Source organism: Mus musculus, chromosome 13, assembly GCF_000001635.26.
Source record: "Mus musculus strain C57BL/6J chromosome 13, GRCm38.p6 C57BL/6J".
NCBI classification, from domain to species: Eukaryota; Metazoa; Chordata; class Mammalia; order Rodentia; family Muridae; genus Mus; species Mus musculus.
In genome coordinates, this window is record NC_000079.6 from 104839609 (window position 1) to 104867575 (window position 27967).

Here is a 27967-nt window from a genome sequence, read left to right on the forward strand (position 1 = left end):
TGGATCAACATTATGAACTAACCAGTACCCCGGAGCTCTTGACTCTAGCTGCATATGTATCAAAAGATGGCCTAGTCGGCCATCACTGGAAAGAGAGGCCCATTGGACACACAAACTTTATATGCCCCAGAACAGGGGAACGCCAGGGCCAAAAAGGGGGAGTGGGCGGGTAGGGGAGTGGGGGTGGGTGGGTATGGGGGACTTTTGGTATAGCATTGGAAATGTAAATGAGCTAAATACCTAATAAAAATGGAAAGGAAAAAAAAAATAGCAGGGAGCTGGAAAAGTTGCTCCACAGTTAAACGGTCTTGCTGTTCTTAGGGACGACCTTAATTCAGTTCCCAGCATCCTCAATGGGAAGTTCATGAGCACCTGGGACCCTGTTACTCCAGCTCCGAGGGGCGGATGCCTTCATCCGACTTGTGTGGTACCCATGGAGATGCTCACAGAGATACACACATGCATGTAAATTTAAGATTTTCTAAATTGTAAGCTTAACAAGAAATACTACATAAATGGCCTCATCCCATTGTGTGTACAACAGTGTTAGCATTGACCACTGTAAATGAATAGTTCATCATATTTATAAGTTTTACTTCAGTTAATTATAAGAAAATATCAATTGACATATAAGGGTTATTTTTCCTTCCAATTCTGACAAAGCCAATGATCCCAAAGTGTCACATATGCCACACACAGGCAGCTTCTCACTCAGTAATCTGCTACAGAAAATAAAAGATTTTAATGGCTAGTCATTTCCCCCAGAAATATCTTAACATTATTAATATATTTCCCTATAATATTTGTATACCTTATGAAATATCTGAGTAAAGTAATTTCACTAAAGTAAGAAGTTGTAGGCAATATGAAAAAAACAGAAAGAAAACTTTGTTTAGTAGTAACTGGGCCAAAGTGCTGATATTGTAACTCTGCAGCCTGAGCCTGAACCACCCTGAGCACATTCTATCCCTTACTCCCCCGTGGAGCTCCCAGCAAAGTCATTACCCCCTCAAGGCCTTGGTGTCTCTCACCTATGAAATATTATACTGTGCTTTCTCAGAGCACCTATAGCCCTTAATGTATCTGATTATCAATAATATTTCAGCGAAATTCAAACAATGTCCTTTTTTAGCAGGTACTGAAGATACAGCCAGCATTCTGTAAAGGTTGCATTTATTATTATAGCTGGTAAACATATCAACTTAAGTAGGTAAATGGTATTCGATTCATTTTGTTACAACCCAATTGTATGCCGTTTTCACCAAATGCAGTGTTGGACCGTGAAAGTCAGTCTGGGTTCTGGTTGAGCAAGGCTTATTCCAGAGACCCAGTAGAAAATTCTCAAGGGATGGAACCGTGAGCTACGCTCCCAGATGTAGGCTCCTGACACCACGAGGCCTCAACTCCATAATCCCGTAGCCATCAGTCACATAGGAAAATGTCCCAAGTTCCTGATATTCTGGCTGGACTCCATCTCCACAGTTACCTGGCAACAGCCAGTTAGGCCTGACCCACTGTAAAAGGGCTGCTTGCCCCTCCTCTCTTGAGCTCTTGCCTCTTTCTTTCCTCTTGTCCCCTTGCTCCCCATCTCTTTCCCTCCCTTCCCCTCTCTCACCAAGATGGCATGGTCAGCCTCTACTTCTCTATTCTTTTCTCTCTGCCTTTCTACAATAAATGCCTTCAAACCATCGACTGCCTCCTTTCATCTAGACTCACCATGCTGGAGCGATGAAGTAGGCCTTCCCCTAAGGAGCAAAGCGGCAAGAAGGCCTCCCAGCGTTTCCAGCCACTGAGGGGACCAAGGACTCTCACCTGCAAGGGAACCACCCAGCGCCTCCCCCCAACACCTTTTTTCCTTTGAGCCCTGGGCCACTGCCACCCCGGGTGGGGGCGGGGGGTGGGGCACCTGTTCTCAGCTCTTCCACAGTATCCAGTGAAGTCCTCTGATGTCCAAGAGCTAGAACCTTTCGTCCCTGGCCTCCATGAGGCCCAGGGACCCCAGACTGCTCCCTCCCCATACCCTCTGACTGGGGTCCCTTGGCTTGCACTCCTTGCAGTTGGCGGTGTGGGGGCACTCGCAGTCCAGAGTCCGCCCACCGAGTGCCCCGAGCTCTGTCGAGGTCATCTCCCCCCTCCCCTTATTTCCCCATGTCCTGTCCCCAACAATGCAGAATTTACATATCTGTAAATTTACAAGATTTCTGGCTGCAGCTAAATTACCTGAATACTTAGAAGCTGCTGTTTTTAAGCTGACAGGCCTGATCCCTAGGTTCCCCATTCTTTTTCTCATCATCTGTTGCATACAAGCTCTTGGGTTTGTTTTTCTTAGTTCCTTAAATTAAGTACGTCTCTTCTTACCCATTTAGTTCTTGGAGGCCAGGGCATTGATCAATGACAGCCTGGGCAACTGTGTGTGTGTGTCTGTATTTACAACTCTGTCTACAGTTATAAGATTCTAGGTTATCCTCAGCCTTGAAGTTGGTGGCAGAGTTCTTACCAGCTGCTGTAGACTGCCCATCTGCTTCCCTAAAGTGCTCACATTCTGGCTGGTGGGAGGGCCACCAGAACCACACCCATGTGGACTCGGAAGATTCATGTAAAGAAATACAGACGTTGCCTAACTAGCTGGCATCAGTTAGAGGAGCTAGTGAGAGAACATAACACCTGAATTGGATGTTCTTAGCGTTGATGAGAGGAGTCTGGGCTCTTCTTGACTTGAGTGAGTGCTGACAAGAAAGAGGGTGATGAGCTGGAAATGAACAGTGTGCCTGAAAGAGTAGAAGCTCGGTGTGGCTAGTCTATCTGTGTAATTCAGAGCATAAAAACTGAGGAGACACTGTTTCAGGTTCCTGCAACCAAGTGAAGGGAGCCTTAGGCTCCATGAGGCTCCATGTTTGCAAGCTCACATTTAACTCTCTAAGCCATGAGAGTTTTAAGGAAGGAAACCTCGGGTTTGGTCTCATCTGTTTTGTGCTCCTGTTCTACAGTTTTTTAAAGATGAAAATGCTGTCATTAGTAGTCTACATAGAAGATAGTTTGAGCATCTTATGCTGTGTTGTTTGTGAATTATACAATAGCTTGTATTTCCTAGAACCAAAATAAAAAATAAAAATGCCTTACTGTGCCGTCAGATAAATCTCAGAATTTATACACATGCACACTTTTTTTAAAGGGGGACTTGCTTCATCTTATTCTGACAGGCTTAAAACTCTTGCTGTGTTAGCATTGGTGAAACCCAAACGTATTTTCCAGTGTATAGACTGCTTTAATGAAATAAGGCTTGCTTTTAATATTCTGATCAATTTTTGAAGTACCACCGTTTCAGAGTTTCAGAGAGACACGTCCCTCCAATAGCGGTAGATGTGAGCTGCCTCTGCAGGTGAGGCTGTGCACCATCCTAGGTTTCAAACTTTGCCTTAAGAACAGAGGTGACAGTGACCCCAGTTGCTAAGGCCAGGGTCTTTTGACCTCACTCATGCCTCTCCCTTCAACTCAGACTCAGCACAGCAGAGGTCCAGGGTCCGTCTCCTTGGACACTGTTTATGGCATATAGACAGCCATGTGCGACTCCATTTTGCCTTCCCCACAGATAGGGAGCGTGTGGGCTCCAGCCTTAATTTCCTCTTCTCCATGCCTTTTTTTTTTTTTTTTTTTTTTTTTGGTTTTTCGAGACAGGGTTTCTCTGTGTAGCCCTGGCTGTCCTGGAACTCACTCCGTAGACCAGGCTGGCCTCGAACTCAGAAATCCGCCTGCCTCTGCCTCCCGAGTGCTGGGATTAAAGGCGTGTGCCACCATGCCCGGCTTTTTTTTTTTTTTTTTTTTGTCTCCATGCCTTTTATGGTGCCTCCTTTCTCTTGCCTTTTGGCAAGGATAGTAGAGCTGTACCCATGCCTCCACTGAGCACTCCCCACCTAGATGCCCACCGGAGCTGATCTAGTAATATACTAACACCTGTGTGTCAGGGCGGCACATTTTCTGGCTGTCCTGAATCTCGAACTCCCTCTCTAGATCAGGCTGGCCTCAGGATCACAGAGATCTGCTTGCTTCTGCCTCAAGTGCTGGGATTAAAAGGCATGCGCCACCAGCCATTTAAAAGAGGCCCCAGATGGGGCAAGTTCTCTGTGGGTTAGAGGCCAGCCTGGTCTATATAATGAGTTACAAGGCAGCCAGGGCTACACACAGAGAAACCCTGTTTCAAAAAGCCAATACGTAATTTAAAAAAAAAAAAAAAAAAAAAAAAACTACTTGAAAAGATTAAAGTCTCCGTAAAAGCTCTGAGTCAGCACAAAATAAACTCTCTTTGCTTTTCTGATCTCAAAAAAAGTCATTTTTATAGCTAAAAATGTCCTAACTTTTAAACTTCATGTACACACTAGCATTTTAATATTTGAGCCTTGCAAAACTGTCCTACTTGAATGGAAAATATAACTCAAGTAGCAGGTATTATGGTGATGACCTGGGACTCCGGTCAGTATTAAATGTAATCATTAAATAAAATGCAGGAAATAAACATATCATCTCTGTTACATCAGCCACATTTCAGGTGCCCAGTATACGCTTAGCGTTGGTAGCAATCATACCATGCTGCAGATAAGAGAACATTCCTATTACCGCAAACCTTAAACAGTGCTAGTCTACAAGAAAGCCATAATTATGGTAGACATGATGAAAAGTTGCTACCCCTGAGCTTTGCACACACTGGAATGATGAGGCATTTCTTCTTGATATCAGACCAAAGAAGCCATGTTCAGCACATTTTGAAAGACATGTCCCCCAGCTGCTGAAATCTTCCCCAAAGCCAGTGTGTGTAGTGAAACATGCTCTAAGTTGTTGCCTTTTTCTACTGAATTTTCTATTAAATTTTCTTTTTAAAACTATGCCTATATTCTTAATAGATATATTTATGAAAAAAATTCCTCTTGAGATATACACTGTAGAAACTCTCTTTTCATGTTGGATGTGTGGTTCTCAGCCTTTCTAATGCCACAGTCCCTCATGTTGTGGTGACCCCCAACCATAAGCTTATTTTCATTGTTACATCATAGCTATAATTTTGCTACTGTTATGAATTGTGATGTAAATATCTGTGTTTCCTGGTGGGTGGCCTTACATCACTGTTACATCATAGCTGTAATTTTGCTACGGTTATGAATTGTGATGTAAATATCTGTGTTTCCTGGTGGGTGGCCTTAGGTAACCACTGTGAAAGGTCATTTGTCCTGCAGTGGGGTCACGACACAGGTTGACTATCACTGTGCTCTCTGGTAGCATTAGATGGAACTACACTGAGTACTTATGATAGCTAAGTCAGTCATTTGGAATATGTTTCTCGGCATATCAGCTGAGCCACAAGAAGGCTGATTTGCCTTCTTGCTTTTAATATTTTGTGTCAATTGATGAGGCACCTGCTGCTTGTAAGTTACAGAGAGAAGCACGAGATAACCCAAGACAGGGAGTACCTAACCTCCATGATGTTAACCCAGAGATAAGCAACCAGAGCAGGGAGTGTGTCCAAGGGGCCAGCTGAGTCTGCTGGTGACATTCAGATTTCTTTTATATCTTTCATTACAGACATTCTTCAGGGTAAGTATTGACAGGGGATTTGTCTATTATATGAAATACAGCAAGTACCCATTGCACAGATAATTCAGTGATACATTTGTCATTGAAAAGTAACTTTTATGAAGGTAATTTATTTTTGCTGCACACATACACAAATTCTCAGAAACATTGATTTCTAAGAGACTTGAGACAAGACCCGCCACCAGGTTTGCTTTCCCGGAATTAACAGTAGCATCCTGTATTAAATGATTGTGAAAGGTTGGTAATGAAACAAACCCACGTATTGCGCTTCACTGTGATTGGTTTGTCTCTCCATCGTTGCTGAACTCATTTTGATAGAAAAGCGTAGCTTCATGTTGTACAGAAACTTGACACAGTAAACTTCTACCCATAAACAACAGCACCTTAGTGAGTGTCTAATAAATGAATTCACTAAAACTGCAGCTGGCCTTGCTTTGTGAGTGACAGATTTTGGGAAAGTGATGTTAGCAGCTGATCTAAAATGTGTTCTTGACAAATGTGGTGGCCCAGACCTTAAACCTCAGCACTCAGGAGGCCCAGTCTGCATAGTGAGTTCCAGGATGAGCAAGGCCATGTATATAAAGTCTATATTTAAAATGACAACAACAACAAAAAACATAACAAACAAAACAAATCCACAAATAAAATGCATTCTTTATTTTTATTTAACTTTTTTGTATTTTTTTTCATTCTTTATTCTTAATGCTCCCTCTCTCAGATAAACTTTCAAAACAGGGATTTTAACTAACAGGCAATATTGATTTGTGTTATATCCATTGTTTTCTCTTGAGTCCCATCGTCAGCTTCATAGAAGGTCTCATTTGTTGAATTTGATACTGCATTGAGGCCTTTGGCTTTTCTGTTTATGTTGCCTGGAAATACACAAGACCAAATGAAATAATTAATCAAACTTACGACATAAAATTTGTCTTTTCAAAGTTTGTGCTTGAATTGTTATAATAGTATGGAAAATAGGACGTCCTGAAAATGTTATATAGATGAGTGAAAACCAAATCCATTCAGGATGATTTTGAGCCATGCATTCTGAAAGTGAAAGGAGATATTCCATCACAGGGGTACAAATTTCATTGCCATACTCTTTCTTCAGGCCTCTGTGAGAAAGCACACATTTCACAAGGTGTTAACAATTTCAGGGTCACTCAAAGTGTGACTCCCTACTCTACATATAACTAGTAAGTAGACTGCATTAAAGCTAATCATAATAATTTTAAGACACTGAAGGCTTTGCCACCATAAGCAATTTAGATGTGAGGTTTTCTATTTGGTTTTTTTATTGGATACTTTCTTTATTTACATTTCAAATGTCATCCTTTTTCCCAGACTCCCCTCCATAAACCCCTCATCTCATCCCCCTCCCTCTGCTTCTATGATCGTGCTCACCCACCCATCCACTCACTCCTGACTCATCATCCTGGCATTCCCCTACACTGGGACATGAGCCTTCACAGGACCAAGGGCCTCTCATCCCGTTAATACCAGACAAGGACATCCTCTGCTTCATATGCAGTTGTTGGCTCAATCCCTGGTAGCTCTGTGGGGTACGGTTGGTTGATATTGTTGTTCTTCCTATGAGGTTGCAAACCTCTTCAGCTCCTTCAATCCTATAGTGGAATATATTTCTTGTCTCCATGTGTTATCATATCCAATTAATATGTGTCATGATAGAGTTTTAAACACTACCTACTGTGCTTATTAATGGATCAATTTATTAATATTTTACATTATTACTCAATTGATATTTTAAGTACTTATATTGTCCTAAAATAAGTATTATTATTTCTTTAATTTAGCCATTCAATTAGTTCATGTTTCTTAAATGATTTTATCCCTTCTTATGTATCCTGTCTTATACATTGTTGAATTCACAAAGGGTATTTGGCCTTTCGAACTTGTAGTTGTGATACTAAACTTAAAGAGAGGAAGTGGGAAGGGCTTTAAAGAACACATTCATTCCACAGTCCAGTTCACACACTGCATATAAGTCCATTCTAAGGCAGGGCTGGGGAATGTGCGTCTTCCCTCACTAGCCCTTAAACTAACAAAGGAAGAAGTGGATTGTCCTTCTGTAGGTTGTTACTGTGCTTGTATCTTATACAGCGTTTATTTAGAATGCAAAGGTTTCAATGGGGGGGGGGAGCCATCTGAAAACTTCAAACCCAATGTTGATTTATTGACTCCTGCGATGCTCACATACTTCCACTTATAATATTTGAATTAAACTCTCAAGACCTCTCTCTGCTTCCGCACAGAGAGCTGTGTTTTGTGTTCTTTACAGCAAAGGGGAACCTCAGGGTGTTATTTGCTAACCTAGCCATTTGGATGCTTGGAGTTGTCTCTATTCTGGCAGCTTTCATTTCCATTATACACATCTGTGGCAAACGCTGGAAGAATTCATGGAAACTGCCTACCGCTTTCTGACTTGTACAAGCTATGAAAATACATTCCAGTGTTAAAAATTCTGTGTCTGTCCACAGCTCTGTGAGAGCCCTGCCTTGCCAGCCCTGGCTCATTACCTACTTGGCTTTCAGATCCTTCCAAAGGCGTTAGCTTATCAAGACTATTTCCTAGGTTGGCTTTGAAAACCGAAGTGATTACCCCTAACACAGCAATTTCCTATTCAAATGAGAAAACATTGGTTGTAAACACCTGATGAACGATACAGAATCTGGGATTGGGGGGTGGGGGGAGCCCAAAAACACTTTCACTGGATTCCCTCCAGCAAGGTTAAAGTAATTGGAGATATAGATGACAATGGGTAGAGCCCCAGTGAGGGCAGAGTCCCCTAACGTCCCGTGGGGACCATTTTTAAGAGAAGCCCTCGCCTCAGAAAACCTGCTTTTCCTAGTGTTCCTATCATAGAAACAAATTTCTTATCCAGCCAAGTAGGGATAAAACCTTCTATCACATAGCTACGACACGGCTTTGATTTTAAGTAAGAAATCTGTAATGCCATTGACGTGCGGAGGATTTGCTACGCACAGAGAGGTTTTCTTATTAATTCCAGTTTCTTTAGTTGACTACAAATTGCCAACATCCACCAGCACAGTTCTTCCCTTCAGTCCTTTGCACTGAGCTTTCGTGTGAGCATCCTCACTTTATTTTAGTCTGGACATTATATGTGCATCTTAGCCTTCCTTTAATCCTGGACATGATAGGCTGGCACTTAAAACTTTTGGCCTTTAGCCAAGTTAAACCCAGTTTACCAAACAAAATTATACCTGCTCTTTTTGCAGCTATGCTAACCTGCTTGCTCTGATAACAGCTAAACTTGTGTTTACTTCAGAACTGGCCCTCGGGGTCAAACTTACCGTGTATTGGTGAAATTGAGTCTTGACAGCCATCTCAAAACAGGAAAATAGAGTCACAGGTCTTTGTCTCCTGGCCACACCACACCAGGCAGAATTGTGATGGAGCTTTCTTGCTGTTATCAATCCTGCTTAATATAACTTAGCATCTGCCCTGCCACCCTGGAGCCCTAAGCAGCTTCCAGCTGCTGACCTAGCTGGATAGCTTTGGGAAACAATCTTTGAATCTACACTCAAAGTCATGTTGTTGTTGTTTTTCTCTTCTCTTTTTGGTATTTTTTTTTTTTTTTTTTTGAAACAGGGTTTCCCTGTGTGGCCTGGGTTATCCTGGAACTCACTCTGAAGACCAGGTTGGCCTCAAACTCAGAGATCTGCCTGCCTCTGCCTCCCAAGTGCCAGGATTAAAGGCGTGCACCACCACTGCCCGACTCGTTTTGTTGTTGTTTTGTGGTGGTGTTTGTTTTGATTTTTGAAACAGTCTCACTATGACTTAGGCTGGCTTGGGCCTGGAATTTAGGCTCCTCCTGCCTCAGTGTCCAGGGATTAAAGGCATGTGCAGCCAAGCCTGGCTAATCTCTACTAAATCTGTGAGTATGTAAGGATGAAAGACTGACTTCTGTTTTGCTTCCTGTTTCTGGCTTCAGCTTTGGCTGCTTGACCTTGTACTCTAAAGGGCACATTTAGCACTCACCAATGCCGTGTCGTACTGTCTGTTAAGTAATTTGGTTCTCTACGTTCTAACTAAATCATCCTTAGGAACTCTCTCATTGATGTTTTAAATTGAAAGATCCTTTTTAGAACCCAGGAGAAGCTTAAATATTCTTTTAAATTTACATTTGTGAGTGAGTGAGTGTGTGTGTGTGTGTGTGTGTGTGTGTGTGTGTGTGTGTGTGTGTGTATTTAGAGGCAAACTTGTGGGAGATGTGTCTCTCCTCCCACTGTGTGTATTCTGAGATCTAACTCAGGTCCTCAGGCTCAGCAGCCAGTGCCTTGACCTACTGACCTACTTTGTTTTCTGTTGCTGTGGTAAACAACAACTGACCTGATCAAAGGCAACTTGAGAATAAAAGGATTTATTTGGTTCATACTTACAGTTTCATCACTGAGGGAAGTCAGTGTAGGAACTCAAGGCAGAATCCGTGGAGTAAGGCTGCTCGCTGGCTCACTCACTGACTCATGCACCACTATCTCACTTGCCCAGGCTGACCTGCCTAGGAATGGTGCCACCAACAGTGGGCTGGGCCCTCCCACAGCCATCAATAACCAAGACAGTTTCTCAGAGACATGTCTGCAGGCCAACCTGATCAAAGAAGTTCCTCATCAATTGAGTCTCTTTCCAAGAGACTCCATGAGTGAGTAGCTTTTTATAATAGTGTATCTAAATTATTCTATTTTCTATGACTACCACAATGAATTCTTTAAAAGCTTTTGTGAAATAAAATACTGCCAAGTAGAGTCAGCAGTACAATTTAATGAGTTTTCAGCATTTTTTTCTGAGTATTAAGTATTTAGTAAAGTGGCTCCCAAAGTTATCTATAAATTTACTATAAAACCATCAAAATATCACTTGATTGTTGTAAAAATTTTAAGAGTGTGATTCAAAAGTGCATTTGGAAACTTAAGAAGCATTACACACAAAAGGCCAAGATGTTCTTAAAAGAAGCTTAATGGTAAGAAGGAGACAGGGCCTTGATGTTAAAATAATGTAACAGCAGTAACTTTAAAGTCTATCACAACAAGAAGAATCAGAATGAATAACTGAACAGAACACAGTCTAAAAACAGACCTTAGTAACAATTTGTGACAAACGACTATTTAGGTTGACAATAGAAAGATAGATTAACTAATAGATATTGGACAACTGACTCATCTGGAAAATAAAAAAGGCAGATTTTTTTTTACTTCACTTCTAGAAAGTTATGAAAGGTTTAAGAATATAAAAACAGTAGGAAAAAACCTGCAGTCTATGAAAAAATGAATACCCTCATAGAAAATGTATAAAAAGTAAATAGTACACTACAAAAAAATAATAGTAAGAACATCTGATTAGATAGATTTGAAAAAATACTATTTTTTATGGCATTATTAAAATAGATACTTTTAAATAATAATCCCAAAGGACACAAAGATTGTGGAAAAATAAGTAAATATGAGTAGTAATTTTTCTGGAGGGTAGGTAGTAAATATACCCACAGCTTTTGATATGTGTGAGCACTCAGAGTAGGGGTTTCTGCTAAGGATTTATGCTAAGCAAAATATTTATGTGTTCAATGTATCTGTAAGATAATGGTGGAAGTGGAAGTTAGTAAGTGGAAGTAACTTAATTAAATATGGTGTATCCACTGTTGATGTTAGGTCGGATGCTATGTATTATAATGCTAAATTCTATACCTGAAAGTCTAGGCTTTTGTTGTGCAAACCTTGTTCCTTGATTTAAAACTATTGGTTAAATAAAATTGGTTATAGCCAAATTACTGGAGAGATTAGAGGTAGGTGAGTTTAAAGTGACCTGGTTGAAAGAGGAGGGTCAGGTGGAAGGGGAGGGAGGAGTAAGCTGCCATTCGGGGAGAGAAACCATGAGCACATGGCCAGGAGAAACAGCAAGTATCTGGGGTACACCTGGGAAGGTAGCCTGGCCTGCATTTAGAAGAGTAGATTAGGGGTGACCACCCCCACCCCAGGAATTGTCAAAGCCCAACAAAATAACCACAACCTGAGTCTCACTTATTGGTAAGCTAGTCAAGGATACGCTTAGATTGTTTTTACTGTAATCTATACTTGATTTCTAAACATTGTTACTAAGTGAAATTGTGAGTGTGTGTGTGTGTGTGTGTGTGTGTGTGTGTGTGTGTGTTTCCTGGAGGGGAACAAAAAGGTGCTCCCAAAGTGATGAGCAAATCTCAAGTGGGCATTGGATACAGTTTAAGAGAGTTTGCTCAGTGGAAAGAGAGATGGCTTAGTAGCAGGAGTGCTTCCTATGCAATCATAAGGATGTGAGTTTGGATCCCAGTGTTCATGTACGCCAAGGTCCTGCATATGCTTGTGCTCTCAGCACTGGAAAGGATGGAACTGAGCCTCCTGGCCAACATGCTGCCTAACTGTAGCATCAGTGATACACCATTATCCAAGGAAGTAACGCAGACCCAGATGCAGCAGGATGGACACAGAAGATGTCTTCTCCTGGCTTCTGTATGCAATGCACATACACTGCACACACAAACACATATATACTCATAAAAAAATTAAAAATTAAAAATTGTCCACTCACCATTATAAGATCATTCATGGATCAGAATAAACAGTCATAATAATGTTTTAAAATCCAAGAGACCATACTGAGATTATAATGAATAGACAATCCCGATCCTATGGTTAGAGTTCATGTGTTCCTCTAAAAGTCAAATGAAATTAAACTGAAAAGTTATAGTAGAGTTGAGGAGCTTAGGATGTGGTTAGACCATAAGAGTTCTCACCTTCTGGGTGGAGTTAGCATTCCTACAGAAAGGGTGGAGGGAACTAGCTAGCTGCTTCTTGCCCACTCTCTCCTTGCTCCACAAGGAGACTCAGCATCATGGCATTACCATTTCAGAAGCAGACAGCATCTCTCACCCAGTGCCAAATCCACGGCCGTCTTAATCTTAGACTTCCCAGCCTCTGGAATTGTAAAAAGTAACTTCTTTTCTTTACAAATTTTACAGTCTAAACTACTTTGTCTCAGTGACACAAAGGACTAAGATAAACAGCAGAGCAGTGAAATAAATTTTAAAGCCGTTAGAGGTTGGGAAATTGTCATTTACAAATATCATAATAACAGTTGTCAAAAAAAATCAGTGGCTGGGTGAGAATTTACAGAAGAAAAGAATATTTTCATGGTTTCAGATAGCTCACTGCAATCAAGTTAATAGCACTAATAACCAGGCCAACTAAAATGTCTGCTGCCTGGGGTACTTTGATACTATAACTTTTGTGTGTTCTTGTAAAAGAGAAAACAGACAAATAGAAATCGAGGAACACTGCACAAAATAGCTGGCTTTTTCTCTTCAAAACTGCCAGGATCATAAAAGAAAAAGAAAGGCTGAGAATTAGGATTAAGAAAAGAAGAAATAAAACTATAAAAATGTAATTCTGGGCCAGATCCATGATTAGAAAAATTAACTCTGGAGATTGGGAAACATTAATATATACCCCAGAGTGTATGTTGCTGCATGAGTGTTGTGGTGGCTAGCTTGGACATGTGGACAGGGTTCACACAAGAGGAAGGATCTTTTGTTCTTAGGAAGTGCTATGGGTTTTATAGTTTAAAAGTCATGCCATTCAGAGAACATGCAGAAAGTACCAGCGATAGAACCAATGAAGCAAGAGTGAAAAGACTCAGTTAACCTGCCGAGAGATATACAAATGCTTCATAGACTCCTCGCAGCTCTTCTCTCTGAGAGCGAAATGATACCAACAGTAAAAGCCACAGCACGGTGTGAAGTAAGAAATGGGTTAAATGATGACAGAGAGCTCATTCATTGGCAAAGAAAGACAGCGATTCTGTTTTGTTTTCTTAAAAGAGACAGGGAGAAGGGAGCAGGAAGGACAGAGATAGGCAGACAGACAGATGCTAAACAAACAGACAGATGCTAGATAGATAAGACAGACAGATGATAGACAGACAGACGGACAGACAGACATATCCCCACTATATATATAACCTAGGCTTGCCTCAAACTTATGCCAATCCTGCCTTACCCTTCTGAGTGCTGGGATCACAGACAAAGGCTGCCACACCCCCTGCTTCCCAATTTGCTTTATGTGATATATGGATATATAGAAAGATCTCCCTGCAGGATACAGACCGCAGTGCTGACATCTTCCACTCTTGTGCTGAGAGCATCCGTCTCTCAGTATTTTCAGTGTTTCTACAATGAACATGAGCAGAGAGAAAAACCTTTCCTTCTGAGGAACTGAGAGAGCATCTTCTAAGAAGAAACACAGGACCATTTCAAGTCAAAGACTCAATTTGCACATGGGCACAGTAAATGATTCTGTGATTTTGTTTCCAATTTACTTTCTCTGTATTGTATACACAGTTTTGTTTTTCACCTAGGTAGCTGTGTCATACTGCCAATTTACCTATTCCTTTTCATTTCTACTTTCCACCTTTCCCAGTCAAGCACCAAGTTCCAGCTTGAGGGTGGTTTTTTTGTTCCTATTCCATTTTATTATTTCTCCCTAGTCATTTTTCTAACAGTGACTTTCTAATTTTCATCAGGACACCACTTCTCTTGAGTCCCTGACATTGATCATCCCCCACCTCCTGGGACCCGCTCAGAGCCTCTGGGGGTTTTGCTTTATCTTCCTGAAGCAGCAGTTTTACTTGGATGTGGGTCACAGTTGTCATTATCAGAGCAGAATACACATCACACTATGCAGTCAGTTGAAAATTCCCATCACATTTAAAAGCAAAATGAGAGAGAATTCAGTGTGGAAGCTCACAAGGCTTACGGCAGACCTTTCCCACTGTAGTCCTGAGAATGCTGAAGTCTTGACTTCATCTCTGATATGCCCGGAAGAACCTCACTATGGAAACATTTGAAACGTGGAGACCTACGGGCATCGTCTCTGACTGTGCCACCATTAACCATGATTATTCTCCCACAGCGTTGGATGAGCCCTCACCCTTAGGACTGTCTGCACACAGCCATCTTTTGCTTGGGAACTTCCTGTCTGAGGCAAAAGCAATACAAGCCACAGTGCTCTTCCAAATACTTCGATTTGAAATGTGCACAACCCCAAAACATAAATGTGTTAAAAGAAGAGAGCAGCCACAAGATACAACTTAAAAGTCCATCAGTTGCTCAGCAAGAGGAGCTCTGTACAGCATGGGCAGCAAAGTTTATGCCATTAACATCTGCAGCCACGGCCAGAAGAGACCTACCTGCCTTTCTAAGATCAGTTTCAAAGGCTGTAAAACCCTAAGGTGTATACCTTTAAAATTGAAATACAGCCAGGCAGTGGTGGCACACGCCTTTAATCCCAGCACTTGGGAGGCATAGACAGGCGGATTTCTGAGTTAGAGGCCAGCCTGGTCTACAGAGTGAGTTCCAGGACAGCCAAGGCTATACAGAGAAACCCTGTCTCGAAAAACAAAACAAAACAAAACAAAACAAACAAAACAAAACAAAAACAACTAAATTTGAAATACAATGGAATAGGAAAAATCCCTGCAGTAATCTGTAATTAGCCTATTTTAGACCTACACCGACATCATCTACAGAAAAGACTCAGAACCCTATATCCATTGTAACATGATTAAGAACACACTCCCTCCTACCCATTCAAATTGCCTGTAATGAAAACAATCTCCATTGTGAAAATTAATCTAAATGATCTTCTCCAGGGAAGAACACACCAATTGGTTATCTAATGCCAAATGTCCAGCCCTGAAAACATACATACATGTAACATTATACAGACTGAGCTGGTTATACTTAAATATTTAGGAGTGTGCATGCAAGCATGTGTGTGTGTGTATTACAACATTGTGAGAACAATCAATGAAGAAAGAGGACATGAGTTTGAAAGGGAGCAAGGAGGAGTAGTGGGAGGAAAGGGAAGGGGAAATTACATAATTTTAATCTCAGAAAATAAATAATTTTAAGAAATTAAAATAATGTGAGATGAATTTTTAAGAGATAATGTTGAAAGAAAGGGATCTAATGGGTGAAATCAACTTTCCTCAGATGTACAAATTACACACCTAATTAACCATGGAAACAATTCCTATGTCTACAATCCTTAACACTCTCTTTAAATGTAATAATATTTTTAGCTTGTCTTTCCCGTAGCTTGAATAAGGTATCACTTGTTAGGTGGTGGAAACACTGAAATGGAACACTAATATTTAACAAAGTGAATAATGATTAATTTTCACTTCAAAGGGTTCAGGAGGAACCCATTTCCAACAGCATATAGATTACTTATTTTGTGCCCTGAATTGTGATTAAAAAAAAAAAATCAATCCACAGAACCAAAATACCTCCTTTGAAAGCAACAATAAGGAACTGGTTACTTTACATTCTATATGCTGTTTTCTAATATATAGTATGTATGTGTATATATATATATATATGTGTGTGTGTGTGTGTGTGTGTGTGTATACATATCAGACTCAGGACAGGTATATTAAATTAACTTTCCTACCCTGGCACATATATTTTTGTGAAGAACAAAGTGGGGATATTTCATTGCAAGAAGGCAGTCTCATCTAACTTTATTTAAGTTAACTGCATTAACTTTTAACTGCATTAAAAGTCTTTGTCCACTAAATAGCAAAAAAAAAAAAAAAGCCAAATCTGAATTGGCATGCTAGTAATTCTGCTTCTGGATTCACAGAGCAAACATGAAACGGAGTTTTGCAATTTTCCTTGAGCTAAACCAGAAAAAGTAACCGCTTTTATTTATCACAGAGTATTACATAGAAGACACACTCAATGCACACTGGATGACTGCAGCAGTGACTAGACCTGATCTGTGTTTCACGAAATATATTCCTGAGATCAGTAAAGATGTAGGACTAGTCACGTTAATTTAATCCAGAAATGTTTGAGCATTATAATCATCAGACATATCACAGTGAATGAATGTGACAAAAAAAATTACTTTACTGGAACTCAGGTTTTAGTCAGAGTGTAGAAAAGTTATAGATAACAGAGAGATAAGTAACTAGATACTAGTTAAGTCAACTGCATTGCATGTTGGTGGTAACACTCTAAGTCACAAAGCAGTCTGAGGAAATGGTGGTAGCGTGCACCTGGGCCCTGACTGAGAAGCTTAAAGAATGGCAAAGGGGCCGAGGTCAGTTGCCAAAGGAGATTAGGAAAAAAAAAGACCTAGAGGGTAGACCACAAAAGGCCACTGCAAAGAGTTCTATCAGTTGAGAGGGCTGGGGAAACATTTGAATTTGAAGGGTGACTTAGATTTTAACAGGCTGTACTGGCTAGTTTTGTGTCAACTTGACACAGCTGGAGTTATCACAGAGAAAGGAGCTTCAGTTGGGGAAATGCCTCCATGAGATCCAGCTGTGGGGCATTTTCTCAATTAGTGATCCAGGGGGGAGATCCCCTTATGGGTGTGCCATCTCTGGGCTGGTAGTCTTGGGTTCTATAAGAGAGCGGGCTGAGCAAGCCAGGGGAAGCAAGCCAGTAAGAAACATCCCTCCATGGCCTCTGCATCAGCTCCTGCTTCCTGAACTGCTTGAGTTCCAGTCCTGACTTCCTTTGGTAATAACAGCAGTGTGGAAGTGTAAGCTAAATAAACCCTTTCCTCCCCAACTTGCTTCTTGGTCATGAAGTTTGTGCAAGAATAGAAACCCTGACTAAGACACAGGCTCACTAGGACTGCTTTGTGGACAGTAGGCAGGAGCAGAAGGAGAGGAGGGTCGAGGGGCAGAGAAGCTGCGTCGGTAACAAGGTCCTTAGGTGATTCTTGGACATCGAAAAAAATCGAACCGTGGTTTAAAATCATCTAAGCAAATGAGACAATACTTAGCTTTACAGTCTAATTATGTGATAACCACCAATCAATCACATGATTGTGCTCATGGAGAAACTGGATCAAAGTTGCCTGGACTAAATTCAGCTCTGAGCCTGTCAATTTGGCCCCTTGATCCCAGTACTTTGGGAAGAGAACTCCAGAGGGAATCTTGCCGTACCATGGCTGGGGAGGATTCTTCTTTCTCCCCAGAGGAGACTCGATCTAATTCAGGCACTTGGTGAGGGTGACATATTTGACAAGATCACAAGGCAGGGACTTCATAAACATGACAGAATCTATCTTCAGCTAAAATAATTTTAAAAAAATTTTCCTTTTCTTTTTAAATGGGAGCAATAAACACTCTATGCTATTCTAAAAATGGCAACATAGGTCCTATGTGTGTGTGTGTGTGTGTATATATATATATATATATATATACATATATATATATATATATATATATATATATATACCTACATGTTCTTTAATATATATTCTGAATACACACGTCAACATTTAAGATTAGTGTTTCCTAATACCCTAATGGAAATCAGCTTCCACAAAATTTTGATAGTTTATAATGACAATAACTATATCTGTATACTACTTTATAAATGAGGCAATAAGGAGACACAGAGGAATCTCTGTATAAATTATGCCTAAAAATGTCTTTCTACTTTATAGTTACACTGTACACATATACATACACCAATAGCATTAACTAGTTTATAGGCTACTCAACAGCAGAGAACATTCTATTAGTTTTTCAGATTTTTTTTTGAGCACCCCTGAATTCTTTTAGATTCCCCCTTGATTCTTCACACTAGGTGCCAGTTGGACAATTGACTGACCAGTCCAGAATAAGATACCAAGAGCATCCTGTTAGGAGTTTTGTTGTTTTGTGTATTTGACTTCCTTGGTTCCACAAGAACATCAAACTTTCATGTTACAAGAGGATTAAGTATTGATAAGTAAACCGGAATTACATATATGAAATCAGATTTTCTGGCCCACTGACTCTCTGTCCCTGAGGGCATTTATACTCTGCTAGTTTCCATTGAACACTATTTCCCGAAAATATCCTGTCACTTAAAGAAAAAAACTGATTCAATGTGAATTCTTTTGAGGATACATTGTAAGGTGAATCTTTAAGCAACATTCATTTTGAACAGTGTGACCTGTTGCCCAGCTTAGAGTTATTCTTTTGGCTATGGTACAGGTAGTTAACTACAAATAACAGATTCAGCTTACCTTCTAGGGTAGAAGATGTCTCTAGGTGCTGAAGTTTAAGGCCATTGTCTAATCTTTGAGGTTTTGTGTACAGAAATAAGTAGCAGAGGACACAGACACTGATGACAAAGGCAAGTAAGACAAGGGCAGCGATTCCCAATCCAACCAGAGCACCAATACTGGGGAAACAGAAAGAAGTCATGTCATCCAAACTGCCACGCACTCAAACTGGAACAAAGAATTCGCTGTTCATTCTTGTTCTCATTAATTCATAATCAAATTCTGTCCTACCATAAACTATGCATGATCGAAATTTTCATCTTGAATTCTTGATACATTTTGTTTAGAGTATTTAAGAATCTTTAAAATTTGTATGCTAATATCAGTGTGATATCTATGAGATAGGACAAAGGTCACGTGAGTCTTTAAGAACTTCGTAAATATCTCAGACCAATGAATCAAGTTAATCATAAATACCACACCTTAGAAAGATCAATTTTGCAAGCAAAAGATAAACAGGAAAATACTTCCTTCTGTAAGAGTCGGGAAACACATATAACAGAAATATAAAACTTTTCTTTTAGAGATATATATGAAAGACACCACTTATTAATATACTGCCAAGGAACTGCCTCAGCTTAGAGAGGGGTTCTAAGGAAAGGGTGTTTGGGAGTCATGAAAAGAATGACTCAAAGTCAATTATGTGGTACAAACTGACAGCCTTGTGTTCTGCTCCTGCTGGCTCTCCGGACAGCTCATCAAGATAGCTCAGCTCTCTGAAGGGGACTGAAGCCCCATAGGAGGAACATCAATATGAGCTAACCAATACCCCTAGAGCTCCTTGGAACTATACCACCAATCAAAGACAAACTCATGGTGGAACTTGTGGCTCTAGCTACATATGTAGCAGTGGATGGCCTAGTTGGTCATCAATAGGAGGAGAGGCTCTTGGTCCTGTGAAGGTTCTATGCCCCAGGATAGGGCATGCCAGGACCAGGAATGGGAGTGGGTGGGTTGGGGAGCAGAGGGAGGGGATAGGGGATTTTCAGAGGAAAAACTAGGAAAGGGGATAACATTTGAAATGTAAATAAAGAAAATATCTAATTAAAAAAAGATAGCTCAGCTCTCAAAGATCATAGCCCAGTCTTTTATTTACATATCAATTCAATCAACCACCCCAATTTCCCTTTTGATTATCAGCATTTTATGGCCTTAGCCCCTTGATTCTTAGAAAAAGACAAGTACATTTTTAAAAAATGTAACAGTAAATTCAGAGGTCTGCCTAATTTTGTAAACACAGACAATAAGCTAGTCGGATGGGGTCTGGCTCTGAGATCATCATTCCCACCATCCTGAGCCTAAACTAGTTCTGTCCCAGGCTGACCTTGAACTCAGGAATCTGGCAACTTTTGCACAAACAATAAACTTAGCTGTGTGGGATCTTGCCCCATAATCTCCACTCCCCAAATCTTTCCTTAGTATCTTTCTGACAAACTGGCTCATAGTGTGGCTGTCTCTGTTTTTTTAGGTCCATGACGCTCCTCATATAATTCATCCTGCATCCTTATATTTTGCAGAGTTGAGAAGTTCTGTTTATATATTTTTTAATTCATGTTTTCAGGGTTCTTTCCCACAGCCTTAAGGGTTGTCTTGAACATCTCATCATTTACTACTTTTGTGGCGGACATCAGACATACCCTTTCCTCTTGGACTCATGCTGTCTCTGACTATCATGGACTAATTAAATTTAGCAGAGAGAAGAACGTTCCTCAATAATCTTTGCAGGGAGAATATTCCTAAAGGAGGAACATAATGTAAGTCATGTTCATTATTATACAAACAAGCCTCATGCCTAGCAACCATCAACACTCATGGAGGCCCATGCCTTGGTGACTCTGCTCCAGGGATAGGAACCATGTCACCTTATCTCTTCCATGGCCAGGCAGGACTTGACGATATACAAAGCTACAACCATTGCATAAGAGAAGAGAGTTTAGTTAAAAGAAAACTGGTTTCAGAATGCATCTGAAATTCAAGTCTGAGATTTTCCTGCCTAGCACCAGAAAAGAAGCCCATGTCCCTTCCTCCAACGGTCAAATGTGTCCTCAACTGTCATCTCCCCTGCATCACCTTTGTAATCATTCAATATGTGGTTATACATATGGCTAGACACTAAAGTATAAGTATACGTTTTTATAAACGTGTGCACTTAGTACTATCAAGCAAGAGAGGGGATTTGAAAAAGCAGCATTGTGCTGAACTGTACGCAGACTTGTGTCTCTCGAGTCATGTGTAAACAGCCATAATTAGATGTTAGGCTATTCAAGAGCAGATTTCAGCCGGTTGTGAACACTTTAAGTGTTTAGTTTATAGAAAATATTCAACAGATGAAAGTAAATACTAATTAACTTATGATTGATCTGCCTGTAGCAATTTGGAATGCACATCACTGAGAAATAATGATCTCCGTCTTCATTATCTTCCTGGCTTGTCTTCAGGCTTCTGCTTTCTCTCAGGGATCAGGCCCTAGCAAGCTTGACTTTAGCAAAAGGAAAAGGGGGAGTTTGACTGGGGACACTAGGAGTGCCACTGCCTTGGGAGAAGGAACAGTATTGAAGGCGACAGGCTGTTTACTCCATTCTCAATTGATCTGATGCAATAAAACAGGCTTGCACACAAGAGCTTGTCTCCTGAGCTGCAGACAACATGGATACAAAGTTCCAAATTCTCACGCTTGATTTATTAACTGTCCCAGACATCCCTGCATATAGGGAAGACTGGGGAATTGTATGGCAGAATCGAAACAGAGTTATATATTTGAACCTGGAGGCTACTATGCTGGCTGTCCTTTGCTCTAATAGGATTAGAGGAAAAAGCCCTTGCACCTTGCGTTCTGAAGACGGTATCCAGGAGGGTTAGGATCACTTTCCTATACACAGACATGCACGAATGCAATCTATGATTTTTGTGCATAAAGCAGAGAGATGAGGCATGTGGACAGATCCCTGAAATGAGAATCCCAGTTGCTGAAAAATAATTTTCAAAGTAAAAAGTGACTTAGTAAATTAAAATGTGCTAACCTAATGAAACGGAGCGTATACATCATGAATGTTTAATGCACGAGGTTTTAAAAGACTCCACAGTGTGGAGGAAACTCCAAAGGTATGTTAACTGCTGCAGCGCCACGGCCCCATATTACAGAAGCATTGCTTTGTCCCTGAAGACCTTCATGTAACGATGGAGATCCAGGAGTCCCTTAAGTTGGTCATGTCAACAAATACTTATTCAGCATCCATTCATGAATGGTTCTGATAAATAAGCCTCATTTTCTTAAGACCTGGAAAAGGTTACTGAAGTAGACTCTTTGAATTTAGGGTTTTAGAAGAGTAGGGAAGAAATGAATGGGGCAGACACTGGAAAGGGAGAATTGTCCTTCCTAGCATTCCACTGTTAGAAAGTGTGAGAAGCTGTCGGCACATCCATATAGCCATTCTCCTACTTAGCACCTGCCCTCGCCTCAAGGTAGCTCTGGCTGCCTGTCTCTAGCAGCTGTGGAATCTCAGTTCCAAAGCTACTGACTTCTGTAATATGTTTCGCAGTTGGAGTATTTTAAATTAGGATCGAAGAGCAAAGAATAGAAGAGAAATGAAGCTCTCATAAATGTATCCTCCTGTGGCGTTTCCAGAGCTCAGCAATTCACAGGAACCCCTGGTTCAATGTAGCCAACTGATGCCCCCAGTTAAAGTGATTTTCCTATTTCCCCTGACACTGGACTAACTATCTGTTTTGTCCTGATGAAGATAGACCCCAGAAGGCTGATCCCTCCTTTGTGTTCTCGAAAACCTCAGGAATGTTCAATGGCCCTTTCTGCTTGTCACTGTGGCATCTAGAGATCTGAAGATCTTGGGCACCATTTTCAATAGAGTTTGATTTGGGCATTGCCAGGCTCAGTTGGCACTAATTCTACCCTCATCAACACTTTCAAGCACTCACAGATGAATGACTGTCTGAGCGTGTCTAGAAAAGCCCAGATAACAGGACAGTCCATCACTTTCTTCCCCCAAATAATCTATTGAGGACAAAATAAGTTGACATAATGTTCTGCCAACTTTGTCCTACTTTGTTTGCTATTGATCTGACATGTGTGTCTAGTTCTCGATTGTAATGAGAAAGTGATGTGATAGTAACTCATGCTAGCTAATTCTCTCTCTCCCTGCCTCCCCCTCCTCTACACACACACACACACTCTCTCTCTCTCTCTCTCTCTCTCTCTCTCTCTCTCTCTCTCACACACACACACACACACACACCCTCACACACGCTCACACACACAATTTATGTTAGGAGTTTAAGTTCTTTCCTATAATATTAAGATTCCATTCATTCTGTACACAAAAGAAAAGAATCAAATTTAAAGTTTCTAAGTTTGCAGTCTTCTAGAGGGAGCATTTCAATGTGAAAACAAGCATAAAGTCTGAACAGAAATAAGCGGGGGGTGGGGGTGGGGGTACAATGTAGGAAAAAGAATCAAGAAAGGCTTGTCTTTGAAAAGTGACCAGACGTCAAGCCATGGTCAAATGGTTCAGGTGCGAGGGAAGGGTGTCTAGAAAGGACACACTGTGTGTAAGCAGAGTAACTCAAGCTCTTCCTTCCGTGCTCGACCCTTCAGTCTGGTTGTGCAGTGTCAGTGTCCGAACCGCTGAGAAGAGCAAGTTGTAAAGCCTAGTTGTATGTAGCACCTACTCAAGCCAACACACAAACACACACACACACACACACAGAGAGAGAGAGAGGGAGAGAGAGAGAGAGAGAGAGAGAGAGAGAGAGAGAGACCCCAGCTGCCCAGTGACTCTAAGTACTCCATTGGTCCAATACCTCAACCTGGGTTCCAAAGAAGCGTCCTTTCCATTCAAATGTACCATATCAACAAATACCTGAAGAGGAATTAAAACCTCCAGTCTTGTTAGTAGAGTTTCCAGCTCATCTCACAAGCAGTGGTCCCTGGGGTAGCCTGGGATATATACAGGGTTCTCATTTGTCTCCAGGGTTCTCTGCAGAAACCATTCAGAAATCTGGCGCCTTGGCACGAGGACCTGAACCCAGCCGGAGCTAGACTTCCCTGATTCCAGCTTTGTGTCTTTCACTGGTCACTTTCCCGGGTCTAGAAGGAGGTTGCCCTGCCCAGCCCTGCCCAGCCCTGCCCTGCCCTGCCCTGCCCTGCCCTGCCCTGCCCTGCCCTGCCTTGCCCTGCCCACCTGAGGCTCCACATGTAGCTGTGCTTGTAGGGGAAGTAGCTGCCCGGCTCGCTGCAGCAGTACTTGAGGTCTGCGAAGCCGCAGCAATAGAGCAGCGCGGCCCCATCGCCGCGCTGCGGGCACTGGAAAGGCTCCACGAAGCTGCGGTTGAGGCTGTAGTAGCCCGAGCACAGGCGGCTGCTCTGGCTCATCGCCGGCGGCCGTGCTCAGGATCCCGAGGTGCGTGCGATGTGTGCTCGGACTGCGCTCGTCCCAAGCCCAGGCAACCCTGGGCGCCTCCTGCGATTTGGGGTCCAAGTGCCTGGCACTCAGCCTCTGAGCCCTCTCCGCTCTACCTCCCGCTGTCCACGAGGTGCCGGAGCTCTCTGCTCTCACCGCTGGGTCTGGTCTCTGAGTGGTCCCTTTCTCTGATGGCCCAGCCCTCTGCCTCTTCTCCCTCTCCGGAACTCCGACTGTTTTCTTTGCTCTCTACGGACTCCCTTCCAGTTTCATTCTCTTCATCACAACCTGTAGCAGTCTTCACATCAGAAGGATCTCTGTAGAGGGAACAGCAGAGGTGGGCTTGGGTGCAGTTTACACAGGTACAGCCAAAGTGTCATGGCACTTTGTTTGCCCAGTGACATGGCAAATGGGGTCTGGCTTGCAAAGGCTTTACCTGGGTGGACTACTAATCCAGGTTGGGGAGCAGGCTAGTAAAAGGGCCTCTGATTAGCTTTAGTGAGAGTACAGGGTGTTCAAAGTCAGGTAACAACATTCTCTTAGAAAAATTAACTGTGGGTGTTTTAAAAAAACATACAGTGGCACCCCCATGTTCACCTAAACTACATGGAAAAGGGAGGAAAGGCAAGAGATGGTGGAAAAGAAAGTGAGAAGCTTCCAGAAAGTGAAGCAGAAAGGGGAAGACTTTCGGTCACTTCTGAAGTGCAGAAACCACTTTTTCCGTTGATTCTCATTTTCCTAAGCGATTTGTCCAGTCTTTTGAAATAACATTAGCGATGTGTCCTTGTTGTAGCAAGTCAAACAATACTGCGGGGGGGGGGGGGAGGATAAGAACAAAAATAACAATAGCTTTCACTGGAAGCTAGTGCCTGCAGAATTTCCAGGGCAGAGCACTGTTCATTTTCTTTTCTTTTTTTTTTTCTTTCCATTTTTTATTAGGTATTTAGCTCATTTACATTTCCAATGCTATACCAAAAGTCCCCCATACCCACCTGTTCATTTTCAAATTCTGCTTCCTTCCTTTGGCCAGGGGCTTGATTGGAAGGCAGACATCATGAACTTGTGTGCTGGATATTTTTCTAGTCTTATAAATATTTCCCAGCCATGCTCTGGGACACAGCTACTTGGAAGCAGTTTGATTCTTTCCAATTTGTTTTTAAACCTTGTTAGGCGGGGCCAGCATGGGCCTGGGGACTACATTTTTCCCTACAGAAACCAATGCTTTCTGAATATTCTACTCCATGCATTCAGAATCGCAGTTTACCAGTGGCAGCAGACCCCACCACCTCCAGATCTGTCGGAACTTTTTACTTGATCTTAGCCAAAAAGCGTAGAAGCAGGAACTTTAAAGACCATTCTCTCTACTCTTTTCAATGTTTCTTTCCCCAGCCTCAGACAGCTTCCTCCCCTATGTATACAGATCAGTACTAAGCTGAACATTCTTGTACCTTCGAAGCTAGACTATAGGTCATTTGTCCTCTCACCCAATTCTCTCCTCTCTGGAACCATGTTCTGATACCCCCCATGGCTTCCTGGATTCTCAGCGTCACATTCTCAACTCAGAACCAACCAGACTCCACCTGAATCTCACCCATGCTGCTCAGCAGCTACATTTGTCACAGGGCGGAGGAGGGTGGGTAGGAGGAGCCTCACAAGGCTTCCTTCACCTGTTTCCACTTAGACGCCACATCCTGCAGTGCGCCATATCTACGGCCAGGACCCATTGTGTCGTGGGTTTTGTTTCTTTTTTTTTGTCTAGAGCTGGGAATTCAATCTGGTTTCTAGCATTCCACAGACTCAGCCAGAGATTGGACCCAATTTAGTTAGGTCTGGGCTTGGTCTCTCTCATAGGAATACAATTCTATCACATGCACAGGAAGGCAAAAGAAAGTAGTGGGCAAAAAAAGAGAAAAATGAGGCAGAGAGGAGTAACAAACAAGGGTTTGACTAAATGTTGAGGGCTTTGTGGATTTTTGTTTGAGCTCTTTCTTGCACCTTCATTCTTTTGAGATCCCTGAACTCAAGAGCAAATGTCCCTTTCCAGTAAATGTGCCTTTAAATAATTTTATTTTCGAGACTGGATTCAGTGGGCCTTGAACTTACTATGTTGTCAAAGGTAACCTCGGCCTTCTGATAACTCCTGTCTTCACCTCCCCCCCTCCAGTGTTGGGATGGCAGGCATGCACTGCTATGCCATTTGTATACATATCTAGTATTATTTGCATAGATATCTAATGCTGGGAATCGAATGTAGAGCTTCCTGAATGCTAGGCAAACACTTTACCCATTGAGTCGCATCCACACCCTCACATTGGTTTCTACTACAGACAGGCACCACACAACAACATGGCAATCAATGATGAACCACATATACAGGAGGCAGGGGGACACCCATGCAGTTTTATTGCCTAATGACATTATAACAACCTTAGTTTGTGTAAATACACTCTATAATGTTCACACAACATAGTCAATTAGTAAGGACTCCCAGAATGCTCCATTGATGAGTAGCTGGTCACTGTTGCTGCAATAAAAACGTTTCTGCCTCACACAGGACGTTTTCAGGGGAAAGCCAGAGGAGAGAGTGTTGAAATTACAAAATAATGCTGTCTTAGTTAGGGTTTTACTGCTGTGAACAGACACCATGACCAAGGCAAGTCTTATAAGGACAATATTTAATTGGGACTGGCTTACAGGTTCAGAGGTTCAGTCCATTATCATCAAGATGGGAACATGGCAGCATCCAGGCATGGTGCAGGAGGAGCTGAGATTTCTACATCTTCATCCGAAATCTGCTAGGAGAAGACTTCCTTCCAGGCAGCTAGGATGAGGGTCTTAAAGCCCACACCCACAGTGACACACCTACTCCAACAAGGCCACACTTCCTAGTAGTGCCACTCCCTGAGCTAAGCATATACAAACCATCACATGCTCCTTGATCAATGGGCATGCTCCATTGAAGAAGGGAATGTTAGACCACACAAGCTGCTGACATGTGGCTGCTTGCTCAGTATAAGATGGAGCATTGTGTGGGGACAGAGTGTGGGGCCCTTCACGATGGCATGAGGAGAGTGTACACTGCCAGAGCCCATTCTTGGATGACACAGCATTCTGGCATAAACTCTCTGACAACGAATGTTCAGTCCAGAAGGAGAAGAGAGAAGAGCAGAATTGGTCAGGAGATTCTCATTAACACGAGCTCCACAGGAACAACCGTCGCCCACATGTCCCTGAGACACAGACAAAATACAAAACACTCAGCTGCCAGACTCTAGCCAGCAGGGATTAGCCAAAGTTTAAGCCAAGAGAGCAGCTTTTTAACACACAGGATTCAGTGGCAGTGTCAAGACCATGCCTTCAAACCAGCTTAGAATAATACCAACTGGACATAGCAACCTGAGTCTACACTTCTAGCACTAAGGATCATGATTTCAAGGCTGCCTGAGATACATAGGCTCAAGACCCTACCCCAAACTAGAGAGGGCCATGGATATAGTTGGTAGTAGTTGGTAGTAAAGTGATTGTCTAGCCCCAAAAGGTCTTGGCTCAGTACCAAACACCACCACCATTGATGATGATGAGGAGGAGGAGGAGGAAGAGGGGAAGGTGGTGGTGGCATCCGTGGTGGTTTGAATGAAATGCACCCCCTGCCCCCACCCCTAAGTCTTAGACATTGAAAACTTGGTCCCTAGTTGGTGACTGTATAGGAAAGATTAGGAAGAGCAGCCTGCAGCCTTGTTGGAGAAGGGTTCCTGGGGATTCACTTAAGATTCTAAGAGGCCACAGCATTCCCTGATAATGATCTCTGCCTCCCCCCCCCCCCCCCCCCCCCCC

The 27967-nt window shown here is 42.1% G+C and overlaps 1 protein-coding gene across 1 annotated transcript; it reads right to left on the minus strand.

Annotated features, from left to right (window-relative positions):
- Positions 1-5674: 5674 nt before the first annotated feature.
- Shisal2b (shisa like 2B) lies at positions 5675-24285 on the minus strand. Its single transcript, NM_029984.1, has 3 exons — positions 23915-24285; positions 18681-18838; positions 5675-6455 (listed from the first exon to the last, which is right to left on the minus strand). The coding sequence occupies exons 1-3, from the start codon at positions 24103-24105 to the stop codon at positions 6328-6330; spliced, it is 477 nt and encodes a 158-aa protein (NP_084260.1). The 5' UTR covers positions 24106-24285; the 3' UTR covers positions 5675-6327.
- Positions 24286-27967: the final 3682 nt, after the last annotated feature.